A 17,764-nucleotide genomic window follows, 5' to 3' on the forward strand; every position below is an offset into this window, starting at 1 on the left:
ACCCTCAGTGGAGTTGAAGAAATAATGTATATTTTAATATCTAAACTTTCAATGGAGCTATAGCCTTGGTCAATGGCTTAAATCCTTCCCTGGGATAACACGAATATATCCTGCAAATCTGAAAGTAATCAGTCTGTTGGTTCTCATGCGATGTGATAACAAACAGACTAACTTTTATACATGCATTTCCGAATAATTTGATCTGTTAGTAATAATATTTGTAAGTAATAATTCTATTTGTAATATTATTCATTCAATTGATTTGAATCATACAGTTCAAACCCAGCTCACACACAGTTGATAAAGACACAATTCACAGTTCATTAATTCAATTGATTAAAAAGTTTGTGCTTCAACCAACAAACTCCTCTACTACATACATTTTTTTGAGATGAAATATATCTTTCAAAAACCTTCCAGTTATGCCAAGAAACATGGGTAAAAGTTTGGTTACGATTGATCGGAAATTTTTTTAAATTATCTTGAACAAACAAAAATCCTCTTCTTCTTTATATAATAGTATAGATGTACAGGTGATATTTAAGTATGCAAACAGTTTTATATTGCTTATCTGAGAGGTATTTGAAGGTAGGAAGAAATGGGGTTCTACATAGTAAAAACATTTGCATTATAGTGGGTTTTTAATTTTTGTCCACCACATTGAATCAAACTTGAATTTTATATTGCTTATCTGAGAGGTATTTGAAGGTAGGAAGAAATGGGGTTCTACATAGTAAAAACATTTGCATTATAGTGGGTTTTTAATTTTTGTCCACCACATTGAATCAAACTTGAATTTTTTTTAAAGCCATTCAATTTGTTGTCGTCTTGTTAATTATTAGTTATTGTTTATTATATTAATATTATAGCATTGTTTAAAGTTAATTATTCTATGTATTATGAATGTAAAATTTAATAAAATTGTTCATGCAGCGTGTATTACTTCATTTTATGAGCATGCTTTTTCTGTCATTACTACTCTGAATGATTATAACTCAATAACGAAGTCATCATTGTTTTTCTTGTGAAAGTTTCATTCAATATGGTGGACAAATATTAAAAACCCACCATAATGCAGATTTTTTATAACTATGTAGAACCCCATTTCATTCTACCCCCAAAATACCTCTCAGATAAAGCTTAAATATCACCTGATATATATACATATATATCAAAAAGATTATAATAATTGTATGTAGAATGAAGGTTTAACAATCAACATTTTTGTTTTAATGTAGTAACATTTATTCCTTTAAATATATTTTGTGAAATTATCCACTAAGTGCAATACTATTGATAGAAAAGAGCACTTATATATTTTACATGTAACAAAAGATTCACTTCATTTTATCTGAATAAATTAAAATTCCGATAATAAGAATATTCCGATATAAGAATAATTAGGTGACTTTTCAAATAAGGCAAGATACTTAAATATTATATAACAAAAATGACTCCAAAGAAACAATTTTATACTCTTCATAAACACTAATACATTCAAATCACAAAATAAATAAAAAATTGTATACATATAATTTTCATTAAAAAAATGGAATGTCTTTATAGTCCCATATAACTGCAAAATGTAAATGTGAGAAAAAGAGTAAAAACTATAAAGATTATAACCAACCACGGTGGAAGAGTTCCTGAAATCAAACAGAACAATAAGGTTAATAATTTAATTATTTTGAAGTTCATATAATTAGGACATTAGCTACAAAATTACTCAAACTGAAATTACATTTACGCATTTTAAGAAGTATATGTTCTTCAACCATATGCTTACATAAAAGTCTCAAGAAAGAAATTGTCCATAAACAATTATTTATAAACATGTTATTTAATTAATTTTATTAATTCATCAAATCCTTTAACAGTTAAAAAGCTGTACATAGTCGGCCATCTGCATAATTTTGTTTGTACTGAAAAATAGAACTGCTGTTCTTAATATAAATTTATTAAATTTTATAGTTTGTGCTATTAATGTTTTCAATTCAAGAATAATAAGTATTTTACTAAAAGTGTATCTCAGCAGCAGAATAACTCAGTAGCAGCAAAATAAGGTTGTAGCTAAATTTATCACCTGTTTTTAAAAGTCCTCGAACTGGAATTCTTGTTATAATTGTAATGAAAATTATACATAATATTCTTGCAGCAAATATATACAATATTAGACCAAATATATTTACATTGTACATACTATTAAAAATTTATGAAACCTTTTTTTAGGGGGAGAACTTAAAATGGTAACTTAAAATCAAGCTTCTAAAAGCAAAACAATTTGGCAAAATACATATTTTGCACTGATTGAAAGTATCACACTTTTTTCCTTTGGCAGTTCAAACTTTGCATCTTGAAAATCTAGCTTTATTAGCAGGTTCGATTTTTCAATAAAATGCCCCCAAAATTTACTTTGATTCTCCAGATGTTTATGGTGAACATCCTGAAGATTGATTTGTTAACTTTGAAATACTTTTTTCTTTATGGTGGAAAAAACCCTAAATAACATCATTACATTAGTTCATAAATTGTGATATTAAAATGATTTTTAAAAAATAACATTTTATATCATTTTACTATCTCCACAAAACTGGGCATTAAAGCTAATGCCCTAATTTGCATTAAAAGAATTTTTTGTCAGTCTCTGATTCTTTTTAACTACACCACATATGTATGTGTTGCACTTAATTGTAAATATATTTCAAAAATCTTTCATGAATGGAAGTAAAACATTATTTGTCACGCCAAGGACACATATTCATATAACATCTAAGTGTAAGTTAATTCTTTTTTTACTTTTTTTAAATTAAAAGGCATATTTTTAGAATCTATTCTACAAATATATAAAGTATTACAATTTATTAGTTAAGAAAACAAATTAGAGTTTTATCAATTCTTCATGTACACCACCCAAGCTTGTTCAAATAGATCTCTTAACATATATCATCAGTAACCTAATGACTAGCTAAAAAAATTATGATTTGATATTGATATTGCTTCCTTTCCAGTGTAAATTTAAAAATGTTAACAATATCCAGAAGTGGATCAAATGCTTTGTAAATGTTTTTATAGAATTTATATTTTTTAATGTTTATATTACAGTACCAGTTGATTGAGAAGTTAAGACTTATATTGTCTTCACTCATCATTTTCATCACTTGTTTCACACTCAATTTCATCTAAAATATTTTCAAAAATTCACTGAATTCACATGAACACAAATAATCCATCAAAGGATGCTCAATCACATTTGGTAAACAAACAAATGAAAAGGTTATGATGATCAAATTCCAACCACTAGTATGTTACAAAATAAAAGAACTATCTTTAATGAGATAAACATATGCACCTGTTGTAGAAAACAAAAAAATGACAGTTATTGTTCAAAGATGGACAGTTACCATTACTACAATGCACAATTCTGGCCACGCAATTTCCTTCTTCACAAATTAATTTGATAACTTGATATTACCTACTGTGTCACTAGTCTCTATTTTTTCCTTTTACAAAAGCTTTCCTAGTGTGTTATTATTTCATAAGGCAATATTTTAAACAAAAATATTTAATTTTAACTTATGTTATATTATAGTTTTCAATCTTTTGGGATAATTTAAAAATAAGCTATTCTAAATGTATCAACACCTACAAGTTCAGGTCTTTCAGGATGCACTGGCATGTTGTTCGGTGGCAAATATCTTCCTTCTGCACCTCAGTTCTTTTCACAGTTTGTTATTGACGCTTCTTAACAAGCACAAATCCAGTTCACTCAAATCTCTTTATGATCTCTTGTAAGGTTGACATGTGGATCACTGCAGAACTCTGCATGGAATTTTTCTTGTACTCCTTCGATCGATCTGCCCTGTGCATAATATTCCTTGACTATGAATATTCTGGCATTCTTTGTCAGCAACATATTGTGTGTATGCACTGCTGGTTGACTTTATCTCAACTGTGTTTCCTTTATAGATACAGGTCATGTATCCTCCCCATCTCTGCTTTTCCCATGACTTATAGCTCACTGTGTAGCATTCAAAATGTTACGGATTGTTGCTACATCAAATTCACTAATGCTTTTTGGTTTCTCCTCTCCCATATCCAGTTCGATTTATCTTGGGCCACCCAGTATAATTTTAATTACAAAACCTTATTGCTTCCAGAATCTTAATTAATTTTTAAATTATTATAATTAACCCTTTGAGTGACAAGGGGTGAAAAAGTAAGTCAAACATAATGTCATCTGACTTTCTTGTCAAATACATGCTAAAAATAACAAGGCATAAAATATACGTGCAAGAGAATCTGGAAAAAAGCATTCATAACTTTTTTATTTTTGATGGTATTTTTATAAAAAAGATATCAAAATGTTTACAACAATAAAACAAGGAAATCATTTCAACTATTGATAAAAAAAAAAATGTAAAGTTTTATTTGTGATTTTTTACCAAAAAAATAGAAAAAATTTATCTGTGGGATATTAGTTTTTTTTAATTCATTGTAATGTTTTCTACAAGGAAAAAAGATTTAAACAAATATGAGAATAAATATAAATAACATGTAAATAAGTTTTTTTTAGTTTCAAATGGGAAGCAAAGTAGAGCACATCTTATAGCATACATACTGAAACTAGAAGTTAGTAAAAAAAGAAAAATAACTTGCATGTCTCCTTTTCAGGAATAACCTCTAGTCTTTAAACACTTGTTTACAATAACTAGTGTTTACATACACTATTCAAACCTATACACTGGACATTTATGTTTGACAAAACAGATGCCATGGCAACCTTCCCCACATTTTTTAAATACTGTTCTGGTTCTTTTCCTCCCGCTTTTTTTGTAGTCTGTGCCCCCCTTAGTGCAGACCCAACATGTTTATCTCTTTTATTAAGCAGTTTTTGAAGGCCCCTAACCGTTCCACCAGGCCCTATGTCCTCTTCCACTGCAATGCCAAGCCACTCATCTGTTATTGAATCAATGATACAGACAATAAATTTATAATGAGACAGTGGTTTTTGGTATGAAGCATCTTGTTCTCTTTATAAATTACATAAGTTTTACCATTCTAGAAAATATGTAAAAAAAACTGCCTTTTCCAATATTTTAGTATTCTTTGATCATCCAGATTAAGCATATAACTTCATATTAAAGATGTTGATTCCATCAATAAGTTTCTTGTAATCTAAAACGATAGCTGGTTTTTTATCTGTGGTAACTCTACCATGTCTCCTTTTTGCATTTTCCATATCTCTTACTTCAGAATTTGTAGAAACAATGACTGAGTTTTTTTTACTTTTTTCTCTGTAGGCTAATGCTATAATTTTATTTTGTTTGCAGTAAATATTTTGCCAAACATTTATGAGAGGTGGATCAAAAAGTAAGTTATACCCTTGCCGTGTTCTTGAACTGAAAGGGATACATTAATGTCTTGTGGTGGCAGCACTGGTTCACACTCCCCCAGCAGCAATTCTGTATGACATTCAGTACGTGTGTAGTATCGTAGTCAATATGGCATGTCCTCTAAAGGTTTCATCCAGCATAGAAGTGCAATCAGCAGTCTGATTTTTGTGGGCAAAAAATTACAATTATTGTGAAATTCATTGCCAAATTGTTGAGGTATATGGTGAGAATGCAATGATACGCCCGATGATCACAAAATGTGAGTGACGAACTGTGTGCTGGATGTCCAATTGCAAACATGAAGGTAATGCGGATTGTGTGAATGAAATGATCTTTAGCTTTAATGAGCTGGTTATGAGTAACCAGCTCATTAAAATTAGAGAGATTGCATGTGAACTTAACATCAGTTATGGTAGTGTATTTGCAATTATTCACGGTAATCAGCTTGATTACCATAAGGTGTGTGCACGATGTGTGCCACATCTGTTGACTGACAACCACAAACATCAACATTTTGTATCTGTTCTTTCTTTTCTTCAACGTTATTCCAAGACTGGTCCACAGTTTTTGAAATAAATCATCACAGGGGATGAGGGCTGGACTCCCTCACTCCTTACATTACACTCCTGAGACTAAACAAGCATCACATGAATAGAGACAAGAATTAGCCAAAAAAAAAAGTGAAAACATCTTCACATGTTTGAAAAGTTATGTTGACAGTTTTTTCGATTCTGAGAGTTATTTACAGTAAATTTATGCCCCAAGGAGCAACAATCAATGCCAAATCTTACTGTGAGACTTTAAAATAACTGCATAAAGTCATTAAAGATTGAAAACCCAGAAGATTGAGCGAAGGGGTCGTTTTCTTCATGACAAAACTACTCCTCATTTGACAAAGGAGTTACTGTAAAAATTCAAGTGGTAAGTGTGGTCTTATCCACCTAACAGCCCCCGTACCTAGCACCCTGCGACTACCACCTGTTTAGTTTAAAGAACATGATCATCTTTTCATGGCGCATGCACACACACACACACACACAATCATCATTTTTATACAGTGTTTGTAAATATTAAACTGAAAAAGATATTTTACAGTAAACTTTATATTCTCAGTCAACTGCAGTTTTCTATACATAAAATATGTTTAATCATCTGCACTGAGAGTGAAAAAATATTTTTGAAAAATCAAATATTTCTACAGATATAAGACATAAAAATTGTGAACTTTAATATGGTCAAGATTGCAGCAATAAAAAAAAAAAAATTATCTCCCTATGTAATTGAGATAAAGTATTAATTGGAAGCGAAAAATAATCAGGATATCATTAAGTATTTCTATACGTGACTAGCCACAAACTTGACGCAATGTGCACAATGCCTCTACACCACTGTCAAGTCAGTGCAGTGGCAACAGTTCAGCAGAAAGCACAACGCATTTTGTGGTTAGTGGAATATAAATCAGTTGTAACTATTCAACAGACTTTCTGGCATGTTCATGGCAATGATCCCCCTCATGCAAACAGCATTAGATGGTGGTTTAAGGAATCAGGCAATGTGGAAGTGAAGAAGTCCCCGGGATAGCCAAAAACGAGCGACGAAGCAGTTGATCATATATAACAAAGTTATTGACCTAAAAAATCAATTTCTAGATGAATTTTACAGTTAGGAATTCCAAAAACAACTATTCAAAATGTGTTACATAAGCGTTTGCGCCTGCACGCTTACAAAATTCAGCTTAAACATCAAATTAAACCTATGGATCATCCTAAATGTGTTGAATTCACAAGTAAAATGCTTAATAACATTGACTATGATGAAACATTTTAAAAAGTGTTTTGTCTATGGATGAAGTGACTTTCCATGACAGTAGTTGTGTCAATCATCATAATTGTTGGATATGGGGATCTCAGCAACCCAATGAAATTATTGACTATGTCAAAGATTCCCCAAAAATAAGTATGTGGTGCGGTTTGATGTCCGATCCTGTAATTGGCCCATTCTTTTTTCAGGGCCGATCCTGTGCTTTGATCTCTGGGAAATCCAGACTTGACATCCCTAGACTTTTTTCTATGGGAATACGTTAAAAACATTGTGTACAGTGAAAAAATTAGGAATCTACATTTAAGACAACAGATCACCACTGCTGTTGCCATAGTTACACCTGCGATTATTTAGCTAACCTGGGCAGAAGTCGATTATTGGCTGGATTTTTACAGGACAAAGGTATGTAAAAAAAACTTTTTGAGTTGATAATGTTCAAAAAAATACTCATTTGATTATCTCTAGTAGTCTGAGATACAATTTTGTTTAAATTGTCACAACCTTTTTCAATGATCTGTAATTTAATCGCACATTCCTAAACATCACCCAATTAAAGTTTTTTTTAAGAATTCAATTAATAATTTCCTTCAAGTGTCTCAATAACCCCTTACACATAGACTGAATCAAGAATTCACATCAGCCAACAGAAATATGGTTACAAATCATTCGTTAGTCAAATTATCTAACACATTTACCTTTTTTCAAATTGAATATAACTTCTAATTTAAGGAGTATGATTATTAAATGAATTGCTTTAAAAAAAATAAATATATATATATATATATATATATATATATATATATATATATGAGTATTTTTATATAGTCGAAGAAATATATGATTTATCTAAGAAATTTATAAAATTATACTCACTCCTATATGGTAAACTGTGTATACAGATTTTATTATCTACAGATATGCTAATAACTGCAGCTTCTGCCAATGTAGTTATGGTAGACTGATTATTTAGTACAGGAAGAAATTCTAGACCAGTCACAAACATACTATGAACCTTATTCACGGTCATCACTCTCTAAATAAAAAGACAAAAACAACACATTATGTAAATATAAATGATAAGTGATATAAATAAAGTATAACAATATATATTAATAATGATTAGAACAAATTAAAAGATAAAGGATTAGAGTACACAGTATCACTAACATATCATTGCAAAAACTTTACAGCTTTATTTAGATAAATAGTAAAAGAACATTTACAACCTCTGCTACCACTTACATAAACATAAACATATAAAAACAAGAATAATTTTTTCTAATAAGTTAGAACCCGTTAAAACAAAAGCACCAATTAAAAATGAAAAACATTATCTTATGGTGTTAATAAGTTAATCATGATCAAAGGCACTGTTTGATGACATAAATTGACGCTACAATTTTTTCAGTTTCTATCATTCTATTAATTGAAATCATTAAATATGTTTTCTACATTCAAAAATAGTAAGCCCAACTGTAACATAATGAAACACACGTTTCTGAAACTAATAATAAACATAATGTAATCTTTTAATATTAGAAGTTTAGTCTGTCTGTTTACCCTAAAAACTGCAAACTTATACCAATCTAAAGGTAGTGAGAGGAGTTTAACAACAAAATCATGAGTTGATAGAAAAGTTTTTCTAATTATAGAGCAGTTAGTTTTAACATAAGTGAGAGACTTTGGTCTACAGTAGGATCAGCCTAGCCTACCTACTGGGCAACTGATTGGACCCAGCTGATCAGAATCCCACAACTACAGTCCAAACACATCCAGTTGCTAATATTTAAATAGTCAAAAGGAATTTGTCAATTTATGCTAGCTCAAACCAAGAAAACACAAAAAAGAATGGATCAAATACTTGCCTCCAATGTATGATCTTTGTGATAGTGTTTGAAAATATAAAAATTAAGTGAGTAGATAGCAGAAACAGCACTGAGACTGTAGGAGATAGCTTAAATAGTTTCATGTTTGGGTATATGATGTGTATAAAAATACAACAAAAAATGGCTTATCGTTTTTCAATAAAAAAAATTTGTCTTAAAATTTTTTGAATGTAATGTAAGATAATTACATCTCAAATAATCTGACTCGAAGAAGTAAGTTTGACTGTGCCGAGTGAGTTGTATTTTTATTGCGCTCTGCATTTTTCCTTGTTTTTGATTGGTTTATTGGCTTTTTCTTACTGGACTGTACAATGGATATTGTGATTGGTTTATTGTAAGTGTTTTTTTATAACCTATGAGTTTTTTGGTTAATGGACTGATTTTTTATATCAACTTTATTAATACACTTTTGGTAATAAGGCCTATAGTCACCTGTTGCTAGCCTTGCATGCTTGTGTGGGCGGATTAGTTGTATACAAGCTTGGAGGATAACAGTGGTTGATATCTAATGATAACATTGTTTGCGTTTGAAATTTATAAACAGCATTTAATACGTTAGTGTTATCTCATCTTATCTGATGAGAAAATAAAATTAATTATTAATTTTATTTTCCATATTTTGGTGGTATTGATAACATTATCTGAGTGAAAGCTTCAGTTGGTAGCTTGATTATGATTAAATAAGCTACATTTACTGACATCATAATAGAATTTAATTTCTATTATGATTGTTGATTATTATTTGACAATTACAATTATTGTTTACTATAATTTCTATATCATTATTACATTACATGTTGGAAATGTCTCTACCGAGCAGGAGTGCCTATAAAAAGGAAGTGAAGAGGGCGGCGCTGGTTGAACCACAGAGGACCAGGAATCTGAGGTCCTCTACATCTGGTGGCACGAGGGTGATCATCAGGCAGGTAGAGATTTCGGAGGACAAGCCCTCAAGCCCATCTCCGGCGACTCCGAAGGTGGACAAAGCATCTACAGAAGACATGGATGTATAGTCGATGTCATTAAAACGGAAGGTTGAAGAGGTGGAATTTAGCGCATATGGTGACGTGTCTGATGGTTCCGACTTCGAACTATTAATGGAGGAGATTTGAGTTTTATGCAGTCTTGTTGGCTCGCTCCAGGAAAACCAGGAGTTGAAGGACTATGCCAGGCGTATCCGTGACTGAGCAGGAAGTGTAGAGGATTTGGTTAAGGATCTCTATAAGGTGTCTTTCTTCAAACTTGGACCACTATTCCCAGACGGAGAGTGATCTGGCAAGTAAGATCTGGTTATTGTTAGTGTCAGCTGATGGATGCGAAGATTGTAGGTACAGCCCTAAAGAGATGACTATACAAGTTGTGAAAGACCTTTCTGCCCTTGTGAAAGCCCATCAGGGCTAGAAACGGGGAGGTGGGGTGGCAACTGGAAGCATCACAAGGCATCCCAAAAGACATTTCTGCTGCTGATAATGTCTGTCAATTCCGTGACTTGGTCACGATGAGGAATAATTCTGATTTGTCAAAGGGGGACATATTAAGAAATGCCATTAAAACTGGGGTAATCACAAAAGAAATTTTGGCAGTGTTAGGAGATGATGTCTCTGACTTCATAAAAAATAGGTACACTATACACTCAATAAGAACAAGGAGGAGAGGTGCCTGACTAATGTCCTGGTGGCCTTGAGGAGGATTTTAAGGAGGAAGGCAAGCAAATTACTTTTGTTATCCCAGCTGGTCAATTGGGGGAGACCATCAGGAAACTATTGAGTTACCTCTATAAAGGTATGAAAGATGAGGCCAGTGTATATGCTTCATCGGCTGCGGAGGTTAGTCATGAGAAAAGGAAACAAGGTGTGCTTAAAAAATCGCCACCGGTAAAGGACAGTGGCACCATGATAATCAAGTCAGCAAGGAAATCCTACGCGAACAGTGAAACAAACCATCTCCATGGAGGAGATCCTGACTATCAGAAAGGGCTCTGAAGATGAGCTGCAATTACGAATGAATGGTTCCCAAAAAGCGCTGAGGAACTTAAAACTGTGATACACAATAAGTCGGGAACTACAAGTAGATCTGTGGTCGAGTGGAGGCCGCAGGGTAATAGTTCATACAAAGGATATAGAGGCCGGGACGATAGTGGATGAAGTTTGGCATGTGGTCACTCACATCATTGATGACGTGGGAGAGTTTAGTGTCACTTCTTTGAGATCGGTCATCACTATTAAGATCAGGTGGGTGTTCTGCCGGACCCAACTCAAAATCTGATGAATGCTGCTACAGGTTCTGGGGGACGGGTCATGTCTACTCAAACTACAGTCTAGCCCGGACCACAGTCAATGCTGCTTTAACTGCAGAGCAGAGGGACATAAATGAGCGAACTGCAGTGAACATATCAAATCTCGTGTGTAATGAGAGCAGTCATCAGATGGGCAGCTGCATCTGTAAGGTGAAAACATGAACTGCTTCCAAATCAATGGGAACAGGTGTGTGGCTGCTCACAATTTAGTTTGGGCTGCAGCACTAGCGAGCGGAGTTGACTTCTTAATAGTGGCGGAACTGAACAGGAGGATGGTTTCCACAGGATCATGGCAAATGGACAAGAGTGGAGATGATGCCATAGATGTTTCTGGGACATATGCAGTTTTAAGTGTAATAGCCAAAGATTGTTTCATAGTACTAGAACTGACCGAATATATGCTGATCTCAGGGTATATATCGCCCAACTGTGATCTAAAAAGATATGAAGATTTTGTAGCAGAACTAGAGCTGTATATCAGGAGGTCAAGAAAAGCAGTGATTCTTGCCCATGACCTGAATTCAGAGTGTGTAGAACTGGGGGGATTCAGGTCTACCAACAGAGTATACATATTAGCTAATACGTTTAGTGAGATGGACATGGTAGTTTTGAATGAGCAGGAAGTGCCAACATATATAGGTAGAGGTAAGGGCTTAGTTGTAGATATAACTGCTGTTTCAGAACAAATTGTTCTGAGAATAACAGAGTGGCATGTTTTGGACAAAAAGTTTCACAGACAAACAGTTTTTACCATCAGATGTAATCAACAGTGCTGCCTACATTCAGGCCGATGGAGGCTCAACAAAGTTCAGATTAAGAGGATAGCTGATCATGTCACAATGGAGATGGGCCAGTGCAGGACAACTGATCCAGAACTGATAACAGTGGTAAATAATGCATGTCAGAGGGAAACTGTGGCTCAGACATCCATAGTATATTGGTGAAAAGAGATCACCTCGTTTAGAAAATCAGGATGGTGGTTAAGGAGAATTATGCAATAAGCCAGATGGGGAAACTTAAATGCAGCGGCTGAGACTGAAGAATATCGAATGGCCAGAAAGAGACTTGGAGCTGCTATAAAGAAAGCAAAGGCCAATGCTTGAGAAGAAGTCATTAATAATGAGTTAGATGACAACTCATGGAGTAAAGCCTACCAGATTGTAAGAAATTTGGAAGACAACTGGCAACTCCCAAGCTTGTCTAGGGGTCAGACACTAAGGACTATACTGTCCCTTTTTATGGTAGAGGAAACAGGAAGAATGGAGATTCCTTGCACCCATGATCAGCGCTTTACAATAGATGACTTGAACAGGGCTGCTGCCAGAATCAATAAGAACAGCCCAGGGCCTGATTGTGTTCCTGGTGCGGTGATAAGCAGTCTAGTTGAAAGGTGCCCTTGGATGGTTCTTGACACCATGAATGCTGCATTAACAGACTGCAAGTTCCCCCCCCCCCCCCCACATGTTGGAAGGAGGCCAGATTGGTCCTCCTCCTGAAACTGGGCGCAACAAGTAGGGGCATTACTTATAGACCTCTGTGTCTAATTAATACCTTAGGCAAGTTGTTTCAGAGAATGGTTGCTGAGAGGCTAGGGGATGAGCTAGATGTTGAGGGTGGGCTATCTCCAAATCAATGTGGATTCACTAAGGGGAAGTCCATCGTAGATCCAATTATGCAATTAAAGATGTAATGGGCTGGGTGAGAGACAGAGCGGCAGGTACATGGCACAGTAAGCGGATACCACTGATAATTTTACTCTATGTGAAAAATGCATTTTCCAGTTTACCATAGCCAGTTGTTATGGATTCACTGAGGGACAAGGGTATCAATGAATACCTTTTTTTCCTGTTTAGCCTCCGGTAACTAGCGTTTAGATAATACTTCAGAGGATGAATGGGGATGATATGTATGAGTGTAAATGAAGTGTAGTCTTGTACATTCTCAGTTCGACCATTCCTGAGATGTGTGGTTAATTGAAACCCAACCACCAAAGAACACCGGTATCCACGATCTAGCATTCAAATCCATGTAAAAATAACTGGCTTTACTAGGACTTGAACGCTGGAACTCTCGGCTTCCAAATCAGCTGCTTCCAAATCAGCTGATTTGGGAAGACGTGCTCACCACTAGACCAACCCGGTGGGTCATCAATGAATACCTGTCTTAACGGAAGTTTACTGCAGACACTGAGGAGGGCCCACTGAATTAATATATATGGTGGTGTGCCACAAAATTCTGTTTTGGGCCCAATTTTATGGAACACAGTATATGATGACCTCTTGAGGACTGAGCTTCCGCGTGACAGTCGCATGGCTGCATATATGGATGACCTGGCACTGTTGGTGGCAGGTCATACTGAAAATGAGGTGGAGGAAACTGCAAATGGTGCCATATGCAGGATAAGTGAGTGGCTGAGAATGAGGAAAATGTCTCTGGCCCTAAACAAGATATCTGTAGTTGCTGTAAAGGGCAGGAGAAAACTGAAGGAGTTGGTAGTGACGGTGGATGGCACCAGAATAGCAGAATCCAGAAGTGCAAAGCATCTGGGAGTGTAGGTAGAAAGGTCTGGACTCTTCTCTACCCATGTGAAAGAAGTGTCGAAGCATGCAGAGAGAATAATAACTGAACTTAATAAGTTATTCTCATCTAGAACGGGCCCACGTGCTAGCTGGAGGCAATTGACGTTATCTGTTGTTACATCAATAAAGTTGTATGCTATCCCTATGTGGTCCACAACGCTACAGAAAAAGAGGAATGCAAATCGCCTAACCTCGCTGCAATGAAGAGCAGCAATAGGAATAACTGCTACATATCAAACTATACCCCTAGTGGTAACATGATATCCCTAATGACATTAAGGGCTAGACAACTGGTGCAGAGACGAGAGGGAATCCCCAAATCAATGACCAATGAACAAATGCTTAGGGAATGGCAGATGTAATGGCATAAGAAGAATAAGGGCAGATGGACTAAATGCCAAATAACGCAGCTCTTGCCATAGGTTAGGAGGAAATATAATGAACCTACTTATTGGCTTTAATATTGGAAGGACAGGTAGAAGGGAAAAATTGTGTAGGCAGGCCAAGTTTGGAGTATGTAAAACAAATTGTTGGGGATGTAGGATGTAGAGGGTATACTGAAATGAAACGACTAGCACTAGATAGGGAATCTTGGAGAGCTGCATCAAACCAGTCAAATGACTGAAGACAAAAAAAAAAAAAAAAAAAAAAAAAAAAAAAAAAACTTATTGGCTTACTGTTGTCTGGACACATGGGTGGGGGGAGGGGTTCCCTCTTACTTGTTTAGGTTCAAAAAAAGGAGGACACCTGATTGTCAATATTGCAAATTAGAAGATGCAGCTGAACATACCTTATAGAAATGTCATAGGCAAAGTTAACCGCTGACTTACTAAAGACCAAGGAAGATGAAGCTAGTAACTCTAGTGAAGAAAGGAGCGAGAGAGGTTGGGACAGCCCTCCATGGAGTTGTTGTTCGTCTGGGATTGCCTGGACAGTTGGCGGTGATGAAGCAGTGGGTCTCCCGACCCCTTAAACAGAAAAGAACAAGTCCCGGCCAGTGGGGTGGCTGGGAACGGCATAGCCAGGCCTGATGCGTCTCCTCCTTGGTGGTTAGAGGCAGGGTCCCGCAGAGCTGACTAAATGCTTAAATGCTGATCCACCTCCGGGTGAGGAGTACAGTGAGATAGAAATTTTAGTCAGTAGGGTGCAGTAGGGTTCAGCTAAATATTATATAGCCGAACCCATGTGGAGTCTGACATTCCCCCATTTATGAGGGGTACGTAAATGGTATTTCTCAAAAAAGTAATCTGAACCAGTTCTCCATTGAATTATCTTATAATTCATTAATGACTGAAAAGTATTGAAAAACACAGACATTACATAATAAATTCTGTAATCATCTATTAATCATAAAAAAATTATGATACTAATGTTACTGGATTCACTGGCAGTTTCACAACTGCCATGCACATGTGTGTATATGTACCCCCCTCTCACTCTCTCTCTCTCTCTCTCTCTCTCTCTCTCTCTCTCTCTCTCTCTCTCTCTCTCTCTGTCTGTCTGTCTGTGTGTGTGTGTGTGTGTGTGTGTGTGTGTGTGTGTGTGTGTGTGTGTGTGTGTGTGTGTGTGTGTGTGTGTGTGTGTGTGTGTGTGTGTGTGTGTGTGTGTGTGTGTGTGTGTGTGTGTGTGTGTGTGTGTGTGTGCATGTGTGTGTGACAGAGTAGTACATATACTTACTTACTCTTTGTACATAAATTACATTTGTCTATATGTATGTACGATCTTTGCTTAAAATTCAATACAAGTTTGGCCAATCTGAATGATTCTTTTATTAATGTTTTTATTGAAATATGAAAATGGTTTAAAACATAGAATTTTCCACAAAAAAACTCCATTATTACATCAACAGTACACAGTAAATGTTTAATTTTACAGCATTGTTATTTGGCAGTAAGTTGATACATCTCATTTTGTAAGAGACAACTAAGCAGATCCTGAGTAACATTTAGAAAAGAATTTTATTTTCATATTTTATTAATTAAAATCAACTTAACTGTTTTTCAAGAGATCAGCTCTTTAATATCATAGTGATATAATATCAGACATGGACTTCATTTGCTAAAAGAATTGTTATGTATACTTTCATTATAAAAATTGTTGATTTTTTATTACTAATAACCACTTGGGTAATTATTAGACTAAGTAGATAATTTTTTTTTTTAGATTTTATGCAATCTTCATTTAAGAGGACAGACTCTCTTAAGATCACACTATTTTCAAATTCAGTTTGAAAATAGCCTGTCCATTAAACTCTAGTACAAAGAGATTATTCTGCATTTACATGTTAACATTAAAGGTAATTGTATGATTTCCACAAAAATTTGTTTTCACTTTAATTGGGATTTTTCTATCCCTTTTTTGTGGAGACAAGTTTTTTGAGTTATATACTACAGTGAAAAAAAAAAAATCAGAGGCCAAGAATTTCAACAAAATTTGAAATAACAATTGCTGCTAGTGTATATCCTTTAGATATTAAATAAAATAAGCACCCTTTTTTATTAACATTTATCAAAAATGTGTTCAATATAATTACTAGATAAAAAAATCATCATATTATAATATCCAAAATTAATTTATATATCATATACATTCAAAATAACATGATACATTTTTCATCAAATGACTATTACAGAATAACACAGTTAATAAAAAAATTTAAATTAAAGATTACCTGTAAGCTGAATGCAATGTATAAGAAGACTGTTCCTGTAAACATTGTACCAACAGCTACAAATCTTCCATCATCCCTAACAGCTAATGCAGAGAGACTTTCATTGACAAGAGCAGATTTTATAACTTCACCAAAGTCTGGTTCCCACATCTGTAGAAAAGCTGTTTGTTTACCTGTTCGAGCAACAGGATTACTTAAGGTGAATAATCTACTTTTCGTTTTATCTTCCTCTACACGACCATACCTGAAAGAAAACCAAGCATGTTGTTTCAATGTAGTTATTGTAGTACTAAAATATATCTTTACAATTTAACCTACATTAGCCCAACATTTATTCCAGTTTTTTAAAATTATATCAAAGACAACAGTTATAACACAAATCTAACTTTAAATTTGTACCCGACACAAAGAACTACTAGTTGAAAAAAAGGGAAGTAATGAAAGTCAAATGCAATGATTCAAGTTTTATAAAGTTTATTCAGTTTTTATAAAAGAAGTAATGAGAGTTCAGAAAAGTTGTATTCCATCAGCAGCATGGTAATTTTAGGTTATTACAGTTATATATAAAATGCTAATGTTAACCAATACCATGAAAAACATAAGTTAAACAACGTTGATTACTGCTTTTAAGTCTGTAGTCAGCATTTTTAGTGGCTGTGACCACAACAGCCAATGCAACTTAAAATAAAATCCTGCCATGTGACATTCTTCAGAACTTATAAAACATTAATACATATTAAAACAATAGAATTTTTATTTGGGATTAGACTTTAATTTTTTTTTTAATTAAAAAGACATAGATGAAGAACTTGAATGCAAATTTATAATAGTCTAAGCAGGATTGTAACACAGAAATTACAACCTCTTGACAGAAATAAGAACAATAGCAAAAATATACAAGGAGGAATTGCAAGAAAAACTAAAATACTTTAAAAGAATAAGTAAGACAAGTAAGTGCAAGTTCAAAGAACAGAGGGAACAAGTTAAGTTGGAATGAATGAAAATTTGAAGGTGTTGTAAGAGAACAGAAGGAGAATGAAATGGAGAAAAAATGAAACTGCACTGGACATTCAATTCTTAGGAATGTTGCTATGAAGACTGAAGGGATAATTAAAGGG

At 34.2% G+C, this 17,764-nt stretch overlaps 1 protein-coding gene across 3 annotated transcripts in view; it reads right to left on the reverse strand.

Moving 5' to 3' along the window:
- Window positions 1-1,451: 1,451 nt before the first annotated feature.
- LOC142319193 (guanine nucleotide-exchange factor SEC12) overlaps window positions 1,452-17,764 on the reverse strand; it is a 49,649-nt gene continuing 33,336 nt past the window's right edge. For all 3 annotated transcript variants that reach the window (XM_075356185.1, XM_075356184.1, XM_075356186.1), the window contains exons 6-8: window positions 16,647-16,890; window positions 8,088-8,247; window positions 1,452-1,646 (exon numbers count right to left, since the gene is read on the reverse strand). In XM_075356185.1, the coding sequence (XP_075212300.1) occupies window positions 1,561-1,646; window positions 8,088-8,247; window positions 16,647-16,890 (490 nt within the window). In that variant the 3' untranslated portion in view covers window positions 1,452-1,560. The remainder of the gene's footprint in view (window positions 1,647-8,087; window positions 8,248-16,646; window positions 16,891-17,764) is intronic.

The sequence above is a fragment of the Lycorma delicatula genome, chromosome 2 (assembly GCF_047948215.1).
Source record: "Lycorma delicatula isolate Av1 chromosome 2, ASM4794821v1, whole genome shotgun sequence".
Taxonomy (NCBI): domain Eukaryota; kingdom Metazoa; phylum Arthropoda; class Insecta; order Hemiptera; family Fulgoridae; genus Lycorma; species Lycorma delicatula.